The 14,910-nt window shown below is 35.4% G+C and overlaps 1 protein-coding gene across 1 annotated transcript in view; it reads right to left on the bottom strand.

The window, feature by feature from the left end:
* SLC5A7 (solute carrier family 5 member 7) overlaps positions 1–13,602 on the bottom strand; it is a 31,455-nt gene extending 17,853 nt beyond the window's left edge. The window contains exons 1-3 of the mRNA XM_007956284.2: positions 13,425–13,602; positions 8,930–9,043; positions 8,058–8,213 (exon numbers count right to left, since the gene is read on the bottom strand). Coding sequence (XP_007954475.1) covers positions 8,058–8,213; positions 8,930–9,043; positions 13,425–13,602 — 448 coding nt within the window. The remainder of the gene's footprint in view (positions 1–8,057; positions 8,214–8,929; positions 9,044–13,424) is intronic.
* Positions 13,603–14,910: the final 1,308 nt, after the last annotated feature.

Here is a 14,910-nt window from a genome sequence, read left to right as displayed (position 1 = left end):
AAAATATATACAACATAAACTCACCATAAGAAATAAAAGTGTTTATTGTCAGCAGATTACCCATTTCCACATTTTGCAATTAATATGTATCTGCTTTTTTGCACTCACTCTATCTCTTGGTAATCTTTGATAGGTGACAAATGATATCAAAGGTTTAAGACAAATTTATAGAAGTAAAATCTAAAATTGGTAAATTGTATATATCAACCTTTTCTCTTTAAAATTCATGAAAGATCACCCAGTTTTATTTACTCAGTGGAATATGGTTATCCAGGGGCAGACTGACTTCTCAATAAGCAAGGTAAACATGGGCTTGCTTGTGCTCACTCACTAATCTGTAATGAACAATTTCACATGGATTTCAAAGAGGTGGTGAAAATATGTTTACACCTCCTCTTTGAAACCCATGTAAAATTGTTCACTACAGATTAGTAAGTGAGCACAAGTAAGCCTGTGCTTACTCATGCTTACCGGATACTCTAAATTTGAAAAGATGCTTTGATTCTATAGGAAAGTGTTGTTGGAATGGGAGAAAGAGAGATGCCAGCCATTCCTAGGAACACAATATTTGATATGCTGAAATTGCTCACTACAGATTAGTAAGTAAGCCCAAGTAGGCCTGTGCTTACTTGATTATTGTATAGTCTAACACTGGCAGTATCCTTAAGGACACAAATGGCTTCTAACAAGAGGCAGCTAAAAAGCCATTAAGTGTTTTGCTGGGCCATTATAATATGTCTTCCTAGGGTGCACAACAGAGGTAGAATATGGAAACTGTAAACTGCTCAGAGAAGAACATTTTGCTCTGTTGACAGGCAAAAGGACTTTAAAAACAGGTTCCTGTGGTAACAGCAAGGGGACTCTCCAGAGGCACAGTAGACATAGCTACCATAGAGGATTAAAAGTATGCTTACACTTAAAGATTAGTTCAAGGTAGAATAATTGAAATTACCACCTGGACTTCACTGGGATATAAAAGATGGCTCTGAGACTACCTTGTTGAAAGCAATCTTGGGATGGACGGCATGTGGCCAGCCAGTTGTACGACTGCCAGGCTGGGGTGCCATGCCATTGGTGCCATTGCTCTTGTCTTGTAAGAACACTGTTCCAGCATCAACAATAGCACCTCCACACACATATTTGGTGATCCTGAACCCCAGGGACACATTGCCCCTGGCTATTCTCCGCACCATCCAATCTCCCAGAACATGACATGGAACATGTCAGTTCTGTTGATAAGACACCAGTATCCTGAAGAGCCCTATTTCTGAATACCATATTTTTAAGTAATTCTCATCATCAAAATTTTAAACCTGTCTTAGAAACAACTTTATTTTTCTCTTACAATGAATTTGTTTGTCATATTTGTAGGTGTCTATATTTCCAACAAGAATATTACACTCAGGACAGTTTGAACCACTGTGGTTCTTGGACTGTCAATTCAAAATTCACCTATTGCTTCTACAAACGCTTTTTCCATTGTTCTCAAAAGATAAATAGTTTATTTTTCTTATTATTAAATGCATAAATGATAAAAATGCTAATACATATGCTAGCAATTTTGTAATTTTTTGTACCATCAATTGTAGTTAACTGTCTTACCCTCCACTACCACTTCTCAACTAGCACACCAATAACATATGCAACCCACAAGAGATGAAAATCCTTTATCTTAGATAACAATAATTGATCTAAGATAGAAATATATAATTTTTTAAATTGTTTTTGCTTTAGTAATAAAACTAAATTTCTTTCTTGAGTGAAAACCAATTGAACAGAAAAACCTGGTAAGGAGTTGGAGAATGAAGATGAAAGAAAGAGGACAAATAATTGTAAGTGAGTTTGGATAATTGACTGAATTGTTGTTATATAGGTATTTAGCAGGTTGTCTTATGCTTTTGTATTTATTTTCCCCTCAAATACTTTACTTTATGTTGAAAGCTTAGTTTCAACTTATTACCATTCTTCTCTCAGTATAGTTCTCCATTTTAAAAACAATTCCACATCATATCCCATGAATTATAGAAAGTTCAATGATTGCCCTCTCCTCTTTGAATACTAATTAATTTTCCACAAATTACTCAAAAGTCTATTAATCCTGGACGTTCAAAGAGTAGGGAGGTTATATATTATACAAGAAACAACAATGGACTACTCAACTCATTGCTGTTGAGCTGGACCTGACTCATAGCGACCCCTCCTTGGGTTTCTGAGGCAGTATCACTACGGAAGTAGATTGCCCAACCTTCCTTCCGAGGAGTGGCTGGTGGGTTTGAACCTCCAAACTTCTGGCTAGCAGTCAAGTGCCTTAGGCACTACACCACCAGAGCATCTCAAATATTTGGGGTACTAGTAGACTCTGCCATGTGGTTGTAACTCAAGTGATTTTAGAGAATTCACCCACTTGTTTATTTTCTCACCTGTCTTAGGGATATTGTGAGAATCCAATGAAATACTAGAAAGTGCTCTTAAAATGTGATATATTTCTAAAATGTTTCATAAGCAATTAAATAAACTGTAGTGAGTAAAATTAGTTATATTTCCAAATTTGCTGTAAAATATTAGCCAACTTACCCAGTCATGTAAATAAATATACTGTAAGTAAAGTTGGAAGGTGTGAAAAATTCACCAAATTTGACCTGTTATACCTGTAAATATAAATTTCTTTAAAAAGTTATAATGATGTTATTTATTTATATTAAGTAGATAATTTAAGTCTCTCCTACATTTCCTATGCATATTCATAGTAATATGGTAGTGAATCTTTTCTGTTCTTATGTCCAGTTAATACATTCTGAAGAAAACATAGGTGTTAATATCAAAATACACTCACACTTTTCTTACCAGAGTATAGATTTCATATACACTCACACTTTTCTTACCAGAGTATAGATTTCATATCTGTTCCTTGATGTGTTAGTGCGCTCATGCGTGCATAGATATTAACATGTTTTACATATATATTGAAATATACACACAGATACAGAAACACACATACAAACATAGGCAATTGCAACAGAGTTCAAAGTTTAGCTATTATGTTTAATATTTAATATTTATATTTACAAGTGTTGGCTTATTCCTTCTATTCTCCCTTCATGACTTTGTTACATAAATTAATCTTTATTCAGTGACAGTGAACATTTTGCATTTTCTGTTAGTTATTCAACCTACTCTTTTCTTAATACCTCAGCAGGTAGTTTATTCTTAAAATAAAATTTTTCTGGTGTTGAAACCAATGGCAAATAAATTCCCATTGCTTCTTAGCTAATGAGTTCAAGGTGAGAAGGGAGGTGTAATTTTACACATAATTTCATTAGGATATAAGAGCAGTGGTAGTTGCTGAGTATTATTATGTAGCACTGGGAAAGTGCAGCATTTTGCACTGAGTTATTACAATTGTATTTTATAACTAGCAATTTCTCTTCTTTACCACACCCTGTTCTGGTTACCTAGTGCTGCTCTGACAAGAATATACCACAAATGGGATGGATTGAAGAAACAGGAGTTTATTCTCTTACAGTTTGGAGGCTTTAAGTCCGAGTTCAAAGTGCCAGGCTCTAGGGGCTTGGTGAAAGCCCCTCAGCCTTGGCCTTAAGCTCTGCCTCCTGCTCCTGGCCAACTGAAGCTGGAGGCCTTTCTTCACTCAGTTGCTGGCTGCTGACACTGACAAGCCCAAGGTTGACAAGTAATAAAGCACATTGCTGACATTACCAAACCACATGGCAAGCCATTAATTCAAGTCCATTGAAAGTCCCAAGGTCAGCAGAGCATGGCAGGTTGCTGAACAACGATACGGCTACATGCAGGGTTCAAGCATGCCATAAACTAGAGACCATTCCCAAAGCTGTTTCTTATATACAGGAAGCAGACCACATACCCAAAGCAGCTACTCAGCTGCTTCAATAGATTCCACCATGGAGTTAATTACCAATCTCACCATGGGGAATAACTATATTCTGCTGCCCAGCCACTCAATCAGGCCTAGCCAAGTTGACACACAAACTAACCACCACACACCCAAATTACTTTCTTGTACACTTTGGGAACAAGAAAGTAAGAGAAGATTATTTGGGGGATTGGAGAGGGAAAGGAAAGGAAGTAAGTACAACCTAATAGCTGATATTATAAAGGCCTTTTCTGACAGCAATTCTGGAGCTAGAAGATGCATTTACACTCTACAATATATAACACAGAAGTAGATTATCTTACTTTTGTTCTGACCACTTGAAGTCTGATTGTAGACTTAAGCTTGTTATTTCCATTTGTAAGAAGAGATGGGGAATAATATGTACATAAGTGACTGGATGCCAAAACACTGACATATCTCCCCAGGGAAGGAGATGAACTTCCAACTTTGTTGATCTTCTAGAAGGAACTCAACATTCAGCATGGTTTGGATTTCCCTCTCATCAAAAGGTAGAGTTTTTTTTTTTTTTTTTTTATAGAGACCAAAGTTTATTAGTGGCTACCAGGGATAGGAGGGAGAGGGAAAAGGGGGGTTAATGTTAATGGAAAAATAATGTTGATTAAGGGAAAAGTTGTACACTTCATTATTATATTTGCTGTTAATAAGTTGTACACCTGTAAAAAGTTATGTGATAGATATATTACAACAGTGACAAAAAAAGAGTAGCTGCTGAGGCTGCTCATAGACAGCTAAATACCTCATGGGATTTGGTTCCTTGTTTTGGAGGTTTAGGGTCATAGTTTCTTGAGACAACCCAGTTAATTGGCCTAATAAGCTATTTAGTGCTTCTGTTCTGCCTTCTAGTTCATTACATCATGCCTGGGATCTTAAAAGCTTACAAGCAACCATCCAAGGCACAATAATTGGTCCTATTCACCTAGAACAAAAGACGGAACAACGAGAGTTAGGAATAGAAGAGGATATGGAAGTGTGGTTAATTGCTTCCATGAACAACTGCCTCCTTTGCCATGAGATCAGAAGAACTGGATGGTGCCCAGCTACCATTACTGAACATTTTGATCAAAGACTCCATATAAGAATCCCTATCAAAAAGGGGGAAATGCAGAACAGAATTTCAAATGCTCATGGACTCTAGACTTTCTAGAGCTATAGAGGGTGGATGAATCCTTGATATTATTGCCTTGAGATAATCTTTAAACCTCAAACCAAAAATATCCCATAAAATCTTCTTAACATTGAATAATTGTTTAGCTTAAAGAGTAAAAAATGCCTTCCTTGAGCATTATTCTCTTAAGAATATGGGATCCAACTGACAACAGCAACTTGAAAGACTGGATAGGAACCTTAGGAAGCATTGAATTTATGTTAACGAAGGAGGAACAACTCTGAAAAAAACAAAAATAAACCAAACCCACTGCCATGGAGTAGATTCTTACTCATTTTGAGCCTGAAGATCTCCCATGATTTTACTAAAATATCTTGTTTCTGAATTTTGCAAATGGGCTAGAAATCCAAGAACCAAGACAGGTTCTCCTAAGCATCACTTTATCTTTATTGGGGGTTAGACCCTGAAATGTCTAAATTCGTTCTCTGTTGTTGTTGTTGTTATGTGCCATAGAGACGGCCCCAACCCACAGTGACCCCTCCTTGGGTTCTGAGGAGGTATCACTTCGGAAGTAGAGTGCCCAACCTTCCTTCTGAAGAGTGGCTGATGGGTTTGAACTGCCAGCCTTCTGGTTAGCAGTCAAGTGGCTTAGGCAGTATGATACCAGATTCTTAAAAATTCCACAATACAATACTTTATAATGTAATGAGATTACATTGAGGAGAAAGGAAACAGCATTGATGTTGTTTTTCTTCTTCTTTTTGGAAGACAGGATAGCTATAATGGATTCATTCATTCACTCATTTGTGGTAGTACTATAAGCATTAAGGTAAAGTCATGCCTTCAAGGAGTTTATAATCCATTTTGTGAGGTTGGAAATTGGGCATGAAATAGACAAACAGGCTAATAATCATACAAAGTAGTAAGTCCTATATAAAAAAATACCAGGTCCTAAGGAAGCCTACTGGAAAAACACCCAACAAGTTCAGGGATGACTATTAGAAGGAAGTGACATCTGTGAGAAGATCTGATGAACATTTAGTGGTTAGCCAGGCAGATGGTGACAGAAGAAAGAGGGGTGAAATGATTGCAAAGCAGAAAGCATCTGGGCCTACAAAGTGTCAGAGACAAGAGAGAGGGGCTACAATGCTGAAAGACAGAATTGTACAGGTGGGAGAGGAGATATTGATGAGAGGGGCTAATTGAGGCTGGGTCATAAAAAGCCTTATGAGCCTTGTTAAAATATTTTGTTTTAAACAGAAAAGTGAGATGGTTAGACTTGCATTTTAGAAAGATGAGTCTGGCTGTCATGTGGAGACTAGTGGAGGGCCTCAGAACTGTAAGCAGGGAGAATGTTGTATTAATCAAGTTGAGGGAGGCTGGGGGTAGCCTAGCCTTGTCTATGGTAGGGTACAAGCAAGACAGAGGCAGGGAGGGATCTCAAAGGAGTGATGAAGAAGCCTGATGGGAACACAGGGGGTCAAAGAGGTATTTGAGAGTTTAGCTGAGTAACTTGCAGGATGTGGGTGGGTAGAGGATGGGGTAGGGGAGAAGATGGGACTTTGGTGGCTGAGTGAGGCAGTGTAGTCCTCGCAGTGGGTTCTCCATGTCCTATCTGCCTCTATAGCCTCAGTTTGTTAAAATATTCTCAACTGGTCACAAATAGTGAACCTCAATAGACCAATAATGAAGATGGCACAGGACAGGGCCATGTTTCATTCAGTTATGCATAAGGTTGCTAATAACCATACAAAGTAGTAAGTCCTAAATAAAAAACACCAGGTCCTAAGGAAGGCTACTAGAAAAACACCCAACAAGTTCAGGGATGACTATTAGAAGGAAGTGACTTCTTGGGCTGATTCAATGGCAACTAACAAGAACAACAATAACAGCAACAAATCTCCAGCTCTAATATTAGATCACTAATATTGAAAGGAGCTCTGGTGGCTTAGTGGATAATGCTCTTGACTGCTAACCTGAAGGTCAGCAGTTGAAATCCACCAGTTGCTCCGTGGAAGGAAGATGAGATGATCTACTTCAATAAAGATTTATAGCCTCTGAAACACAATGGGGGTCACTATGAGTCAGAAATGATTCAATGACAATGAGTTTTTCTTTTTTTTTTTTTTTAATATTAGATTGGAGGTAAGGAGTAGCTCAGGGATAGGGAAAATATTATACGAGGAGAAATTCTTGTTATCATTTACTGTACTTAATTTTCCCACTTACAAACAATAGCACTGTGTTTTAAAAATATCAACTTATGAATTGTTTCATGTTTAGAATGTTACCATGTGGTTTATATTATTTACCCATTCCTTCAGCAGACAATTGTTGAGAGCTCATTTCTCTGGAAGTGTTATTTACTACTGTTTTTTTTTACTGGTTATTTACTTGGTTTTATGTGGTTTTTAACTACATATTTTATTAAAAACCCAATATCTCTATAAATATTAATTTATTTTTTAAAAAACATAGGATACTTTTCATAGAGGAGTTCAGGTTGGTTTGCAGATGTTTTCATATTAGTTAACACAACAGCTTTTAGAAAGAAAGCTGTGGGAAGTAAAAGTTCTTAGTCTATAGAAAGGAGATTTATTGGAAGAATAGAGGGTATACAAAATGCATTTTTAGATATTTATTTTAAAGAACATGTATTAGTATCCTCTCTCCCTTCTGGCTCATAGACCATTGTTTTGGAAAATTATGTTAAATAAACTACACTTTTTAGTAGGCTTAATTAATTGTTTGTTTAAAATCTTGTATGACTTATAAAAGCAACTTTCCATCATTATGAGATAGCCCAGAGTTATCACTCCAATGATATAATTCACATAAAAAATTAAACCTCTGTAGCCATACTGCAGGTGAATGCAGAATTTCTGTTAAGATTTTATGGATATAAAAATGGCTGTGAATATGGTTCTAATTAAAAATCTAAGAAGCCAAAGCTGAAGAAAGTGAAGTTGTGTATCTGATGTTTCAAAGAGTCACAGCCAGAACAATGTCATTGGTCCTTACCCAGGGCAGAGAAGATCGCTGCAGCCCAGAACATTTCTCCCATTAGGGCAGGGATAAATAGAAGCCCACCCATGCGTTTTCCATAGATCTGCTGAAATGGGTCTAGCATTGTCACATATCCCTTGGAACGCATAGGTTTTGCAAAGAACAGACCACCTAAAATAAATTAAACAAATGTTTCTGAGAAAGTAAAAAATATCATAATTGTCTTTGCCAACATTTTTACTATAGTATCATTTCTTAAAAGAACACATATAGGGGAACACCTGTATGTGTTGAGGAACCAGCTTGAAATACGAGATATTAAGCAATGGAATATAAATTTCTTAGTACACTTAACATCGTATGCATCTAAAGAACAATTAGATGGCATATCAGGAGCCTATAAATTGAAAAATGTTGACCAGAACAGCATTCACTAAAATGCTTTGATCCATTTGTACTTCCCAAAATAATATTTAGCCATTTTGAATAAGCTCAGAATCTAATAAAAGTATTACATAATTTTTTGACCTTTTATTAACTTGATTGAGAAAAAGATCATCAAATATGATTTGTTTTTAAGGATATATTCATACTATTTTTGAAATAAATAAAACATTATGCTAAGAAACTCTGTGTTCTAACAGCCAGAGGATAAAGGTTTTTTTTTTGGGGTGTGTGTGTGTTTGTGTGTATTTTATAATTAAACCACCAAGCATTAGTGGTCTGCTACTTACCAATTTCTGGCAATAGCTACTTAAAGATTTCTGGGAACATTCTTTTTCCACAAGAATTATTCACATTGTTTGACTTATTATTTCACTTGTTATTTATACTCTTATGCTTTATGCTTTACTCAATGACTCACTGAGATTTAAACTTTCACTTACCTAAAATCAGACTAAGAGAATATCCAATTGGTGCCTGGGCCCACGCTAGACCATAATCTGGTACATACACTGCTTCAGCGGTTCCATTGATATAACCTCCTCCAACCCAGGTAGCTGAAATACAGTGAAAAAAAGTACAGTAATGACACTGTCTTACCTGTCACACTCTATACCTGCTCTGTCCAATATAGTAGCCTCTAGCCTCAAACAGCTATGAGCACTTGAAATATAACTTGTCCAATTTGAGATGTTTTGTAAGTATAATATTCACAATGTATTTTAAAGGCTCAATATGGAAAAATTAATATAAAATGTGTCAATAATGCTTTTGTATTGATTGCATGTTGAAATAGAATATATTGAGTTAAAAAAATACATTATTAACAATAACTCACTTATTTTTTTTTTCATTTTTATAAGTGGCTTGTTGAATATTTGACAGTACATTTGTGGCTAACATATTTTTATTAACATTGCTGTAGATATTTTTGAAATGAATTTAGTTATCAACACTTGTTAATGCTATAATTATATTATAAAATCTGAGATTATACAATATGTTACATGATTATTTCCACTACCAGTAACTCTACATCTTTACCCCAGACCTCATAACAGACAAGTGTCTTTATTTCAATGCCCTTTTGTTTTCTGTGTTGATACTCTCACACTGATCGTGACTATTGTCCCCAAGGAGTGGTGTGATTGTGTGTGTTTGTGTATGTGTGTATGCTTTTCATTAATGCAGACTTTTCTTAAACTTTGAAGATAAATGATTCTGGGAAATCTGGTCTGCATCACAACAGTTACTAACTTAAATTGTTGGAAGGAAAACAGAAGGGGAGAGGTGACAATTCCATTCCTAGGTGTCCTTCTCTCTTACATTAGCTTTTCCCTCTCTCTTCTCAACTACCCAAAATACACGTAAGGTCTAGACTAGCACCCATAACCATAGGAAATACTGACTTTGTACTCATTTCCAACTCTTCATTCTCATCTGGGTCTTTTAGTAGGTATTTGATAGAGTAGAGAGAAAATAAGAAACATGTGTTCTTCAGATATTTAGAAATAAATTTTCTGAAGCATAATAGCAAGATGAAGGGAGCTCAAGGAACAAAGGAACCAAAGAAAATAAGTTTTGGCTAAATAAGATTGGGCCAAGAATAATCTACACTCACTTGTCAATTTCCGTGTGAGTAAACCAGAAAGCCATATAATATTTGGCCCTTGCTAAACAAACAAACAACAACAAAAAAAAAAAAAACCTAAGGTTAAATCTTTGCGTTTTATATCCTTTTAAAACTATAGTCAAAATAATCAAATTACCCCTATATAAAATTTGTGTAAAATTATGACTGGTAAGCAGCTTGGTTATTAAATAAGACTAAATAGAATTTGATTCTAAAGAATTCTCTAAAATCTTATAGTTGGATCGTAAATCAAAGAAATAATACATATAAAAACCTATCTAAGATAAACGCTTCTGTTTATGTCTTTCAATCCAATACAATCAAAAAAAGAGAGACTATTTTTAAAAGATCACCTTGAAAAAACCTCTTTGCAAAGGTATTTAAGTACAGTTAAATGGAAAACATATACAAAGTTCTGAAGGGACAGATACATATTCAGCAACTTGTCCCATTTTCACAGTAGCTTTTAAATAAGTTGTTAACAAGTAACAAATGCTGTTACTTGTTTTTCTCATTCTAAACTCTGTTGAAATCCCATACATATCCTGAGTTTTGAAAAAGCTTATAAATTTATTTCTTTAAAAAGAAGGCTTTTCAGTGGGTGTGAAACTAGAACCTGAAGAAATGAATTCTTTTAGGTACAGTACTGAGACTTTATCTTTTTGCCCAGGCCACTCAAACTGCTAACACACCAACAGTGTCTCACTGCACAAAATAAATGGTCTGATGGTTTTACAAACACAAAGCTTATTAATGATCATTTTTCATTGTGTAGGTCTCTTGTCTCTTGTTCAAAAAGAAAATTGGTGCCTGAATGATTGTAACTATTATAATATAAAAGTGAAGACTTGGTTACTTATTATGATTAAATAAAGTGTCTCAGTTTATATCATTCTAGTCCATTCTATGTCAGAATTTGCTCCTTCTTTGTATGTCTTGTATGAGTGGGAACAAGAAAATTTTTAAACTATATGCATTTGTTAAGAATACACATTTTTCAACTTCTACGCTTAATCAAATCTATTTAAGTCAATTTATTTGACAAGGTTTAAATCATCTGATTCAGATTTTAAATCATTATGATAGTGACCAAGGTTGTTTATGAGCTCTATGAGGTTAAAGAAAGCTTTAAAAACTGAGATAGGCCGTGATATTTTGAAAAAGTTATTATCATAATAAAAATATTTTCTATAGACTTTAATAGCCTATAAGATTTTAAAAAATCACTCTAAATGATAAATTCTAGAGTATTATATTTAGGGATCAATTAAATATAACATTATCCTAGAGCAACAGAATATTATAGTAATTTATACTGAACAAAATACTTTCAGATACCACGGGTAGTCTATTTCTTTTACCAGTTTGTTGAGTTAAGTCAACAGCTTTTGTTCATTTTAATTTGTTTTCATTTTTTGTATTTTGTTGTCATATTATATTTCTCTAATTTCTGATAATAGAACAAATGTGACGGGAATATAATCACAATGATTTAATTCCACTTCAAAGATCTGTATCACATCTGGATACAATGTGCAAGAAAAAATGCTTGTGCTACAAAGAAAAATGAGAATTGAAGGTACAGAGTTGTATATTCTGTTTGCCAACAGGTGGATAGTAAGAGGAAAGGCATAGGAAGAACTATATCAACATTTTAGTAAGTTTGTCTGTAGGTGGTAAGTATATCAGTGATTTTGATTTTGTTTATTGTTTTTGTATTTTTTTCTGCTTTTCCATCTAATTCTACTATTAGAAAAACATAAATGTAATTAGAAAATATTTTGCACAGTACCATTTGTTCTATATATGTTTTATACAGAGAAAATGAGAAACAGAGAGGAGTGAAAAGACCCTTTACAGAGACAATGCACCTTTTCAAAGAACGAAAGCTGCACATGGTCTATCACAGAATGGCCCCGGGCTTGGCTGTCAGGAAACCTGATTTGGTTCTGACTCCGATCCTGGTTAACCAAGTAATCCTGGGATCCTGCCTTAACCCCAGAGCCTTTCATTAGTACTGTTACAAAGATTAGCTATAACCGTAATAGTTGGCAAAGAGTTAAATAAATTTAAATGTGATAAATGAAAGATGAAATTCTATACCTACAAAAATATTCCAGAGCCTTGTAGGTTTCAAGGCCTAAGTTAAGGCATTCAAAACATGTGTTCAATCTTCACAGACTTGTTTGGAATAGATTCACAGGGTGAATCCTTTCTCAGTAGTCCTCAGGGCTGAAATTTAGCTACGGTGTCTAATGGGCTATTTTCCCAATGAATACTCAGAGTTCTCATTGTTGTTGTTGTGTTGTTATGTGCTGTAGAGTTGGCTCCTACTCATAGCAACCCCTCCTTCCTTGGGTTTCCGAGGCAGTATCACTCATTAGTATGGATTAAAAACTTATTAAAATTTTGTAATGAATTATATGTTGTCAATAAGTGGGTATCAAATAAGATTAGAGACACTATTTAAAATTGTTTTTCAGAATTAGTTTTTCAATGACCAAGAAGAAGAATATAAACAACAAACATGTCACCATGCCACCACTGAAATGGAGCCACCTCTAGAGCAAAGGAGAAAAGAACATCAGTACCTCCAACCACAAAGGTTTAGGTGTGAGAGAACCACAGATGATGGCCGGAGGGTCATACTAGGACACGCCCTAGCTTTTTTCCTTTTATATTAAGTTTCCCGGGAATCTTTTTTTTCCCTCCCTAGTGCTGTGGATTCATTGCATGTGATTATCTTCCTATGAGGAAACTGGTTTATTAGATGGGAGAATCAGTTCTCAAAACAAGGCATCAATTAATATGGAATTGTTTTGACCTCAAATTGATTTGTTCAGGTTAAAAACTATTACTGATCAATATTCATTGACAATTATAACTTGAGACAACTAAAAGTCATAACTTCATGCATGTATTAGTGAACATGATGAATATTATATTAATTCACAGTTACATAACTTGTAAGAGTAGGATACTTTTGTACTTTCAGTCATCTCTTCGTTTTGTTTCTATTTCTATCCACTAATCAGCCCAGATGCCAAGACTTGTTTCATTCATATTTTGTCCAGTTATTTATTATAAAATTATTTTGTTTAAGTACTACTGAGTTGAATCCATTTTTATTTTTTGTAACGTTTCAAACAAGTGCAAATTTATTTTTGAAATATATAACCAGTGAACCCAAAGAGCCCCCAAAGAACAAAGAACAACATTTGCTTTGCCACTCTGCTGCCAAATGCAATATTTTCAGAAAAGCCAGAGTGGGCAGGCAGCATGGAACAGAAGGTAACTGAACTTACCCGTCATAGTAAATCCACCCACCAGCAAACCAATATCTCGGCCACCAACTATTATGGCTTCACTGCGTTCTTCTGTGCTACCACTGTTTTTGGTTCTCCAGGCAGCCCATATTCCAACGAGCAAAATTAGAAGGTAAAACACAATGATAGCTATCAATCCTTCCACATGGAAAGCCATTTTTATGTAGGGATCTGGATTCTTCTGCAGCTGGCTACTTCATTAAGACTTCTAAAGAAAACACAGCAGTATATTATAAATCAGCCAAGAGCCACGAATACATAGCCAGCCAGGAATAAAACAGCTGGCTCACGAGAGATCCTGTGTCACCTAACAAAAGAGTATACTTAAATCACATGTTAAAATAATAGTCACCAACAAGTGTCCACTACATTACTCTAATTCTTATTGACAATTTGACATGGTTTAGAGTTTTCAAGAAATAGAAAAATTTTGAAAATTCTGTTTAACAAATAAATACAAGTTTAATCATTTTGTGTTAACAAATCTCTTTAGTTTAAAATTAATCTTTTTAAATGATCTTAACTCAGTAATCACAATAAATCAAAAAGAATATGGTTGTATTTGCTTATTGAAACTTATTGATTGACCTAGAATTATAGTAATATCTTAAGTGTATCATAAAGGACATTCATTCATTCATTTATTCATTCATTCGTCTATTCCCCCTTTCAAAAAGCTTCAGGAAATGGTTCCAAAAGTAATCTGACATGCAAACATCTGTGGGAAAAAACAAAAATAACCTTTAGGAAAATTTATTTCAAAGGCACCTTACTTTCACATTTTCAACAAGTTCTTTTTCAAGTTACTGTAACAACTAAAGATGCTTTGTTGTTTGAAGGATACACCTCTTGAGTAACTCTTCTTCCCCATTGTCATTTTTTCATCCCCCACCCTCTATTTACCAAATATTCAAGAAAAAATGATTTTAAAATACAGAATCGCCTAATAACATCACAGAAGGTCAAGGGCATTAAAAACAATACTCTTAGAAGACACACAAGTTCTAAGGAATTTTTGTTACTATTTTCCCCTCGAAACCGTGGCTATTTCATGCACTCCAGTTCACACAAACTAATTTCTGGGTCACACTCAGATGTTTGTGCACGCAGGTGGGTAAGGAACAAAAGCAGATACTGTGAAAAAGTGCCCTCCCTCGGATTCAGGGGGAAGGAAGCAAACGGGGGTTCTGGGTGGACCCTGTATTGTGAACAATCTGCTTGCTGGCCCAGGCATTCTTTTCTGAGTATGCTGTTGGGGTTCTCCTCTGCCCCCCTCTTGTCCATCTCAACCCCTTTGCTCCATCTCTTGCGCCCGGACTTTGTCTTTCAGGCGCCCAGACTTTCCAGCGGCTTTCTTCCCACCTCCTGGTTGCCCTTGCTCACACTCGGGGAGCCCCGAATGCTGGGCAATAGATCCGCCAGAACTCCCCACAGAGAGGCAAAAAAGCTGCGACCTTCCCCTCTA

The sequence above is a fragment of the Orycteropus afer genome, unplaced genomic scaffold, assembly GCF_000298275.1.
Source record: "Orycteropus afer afer isolate SDZICR_OR568_19922 unplaced genomic scaffold, OryAfe1.0 scaffold00598, whole genome shotgun sequence".
NCBI lineage: Eukaryota > Metazoa > Chordata > Mammalia > Tubulidentata > Orycteropodidae > Orycteropus > Orycteropus afer.
The sequence above is the reverse complement of the archived record's forward strand: the minus strand, read 5'-3'. Positions and strand labels throughout refer to the sequence as shown.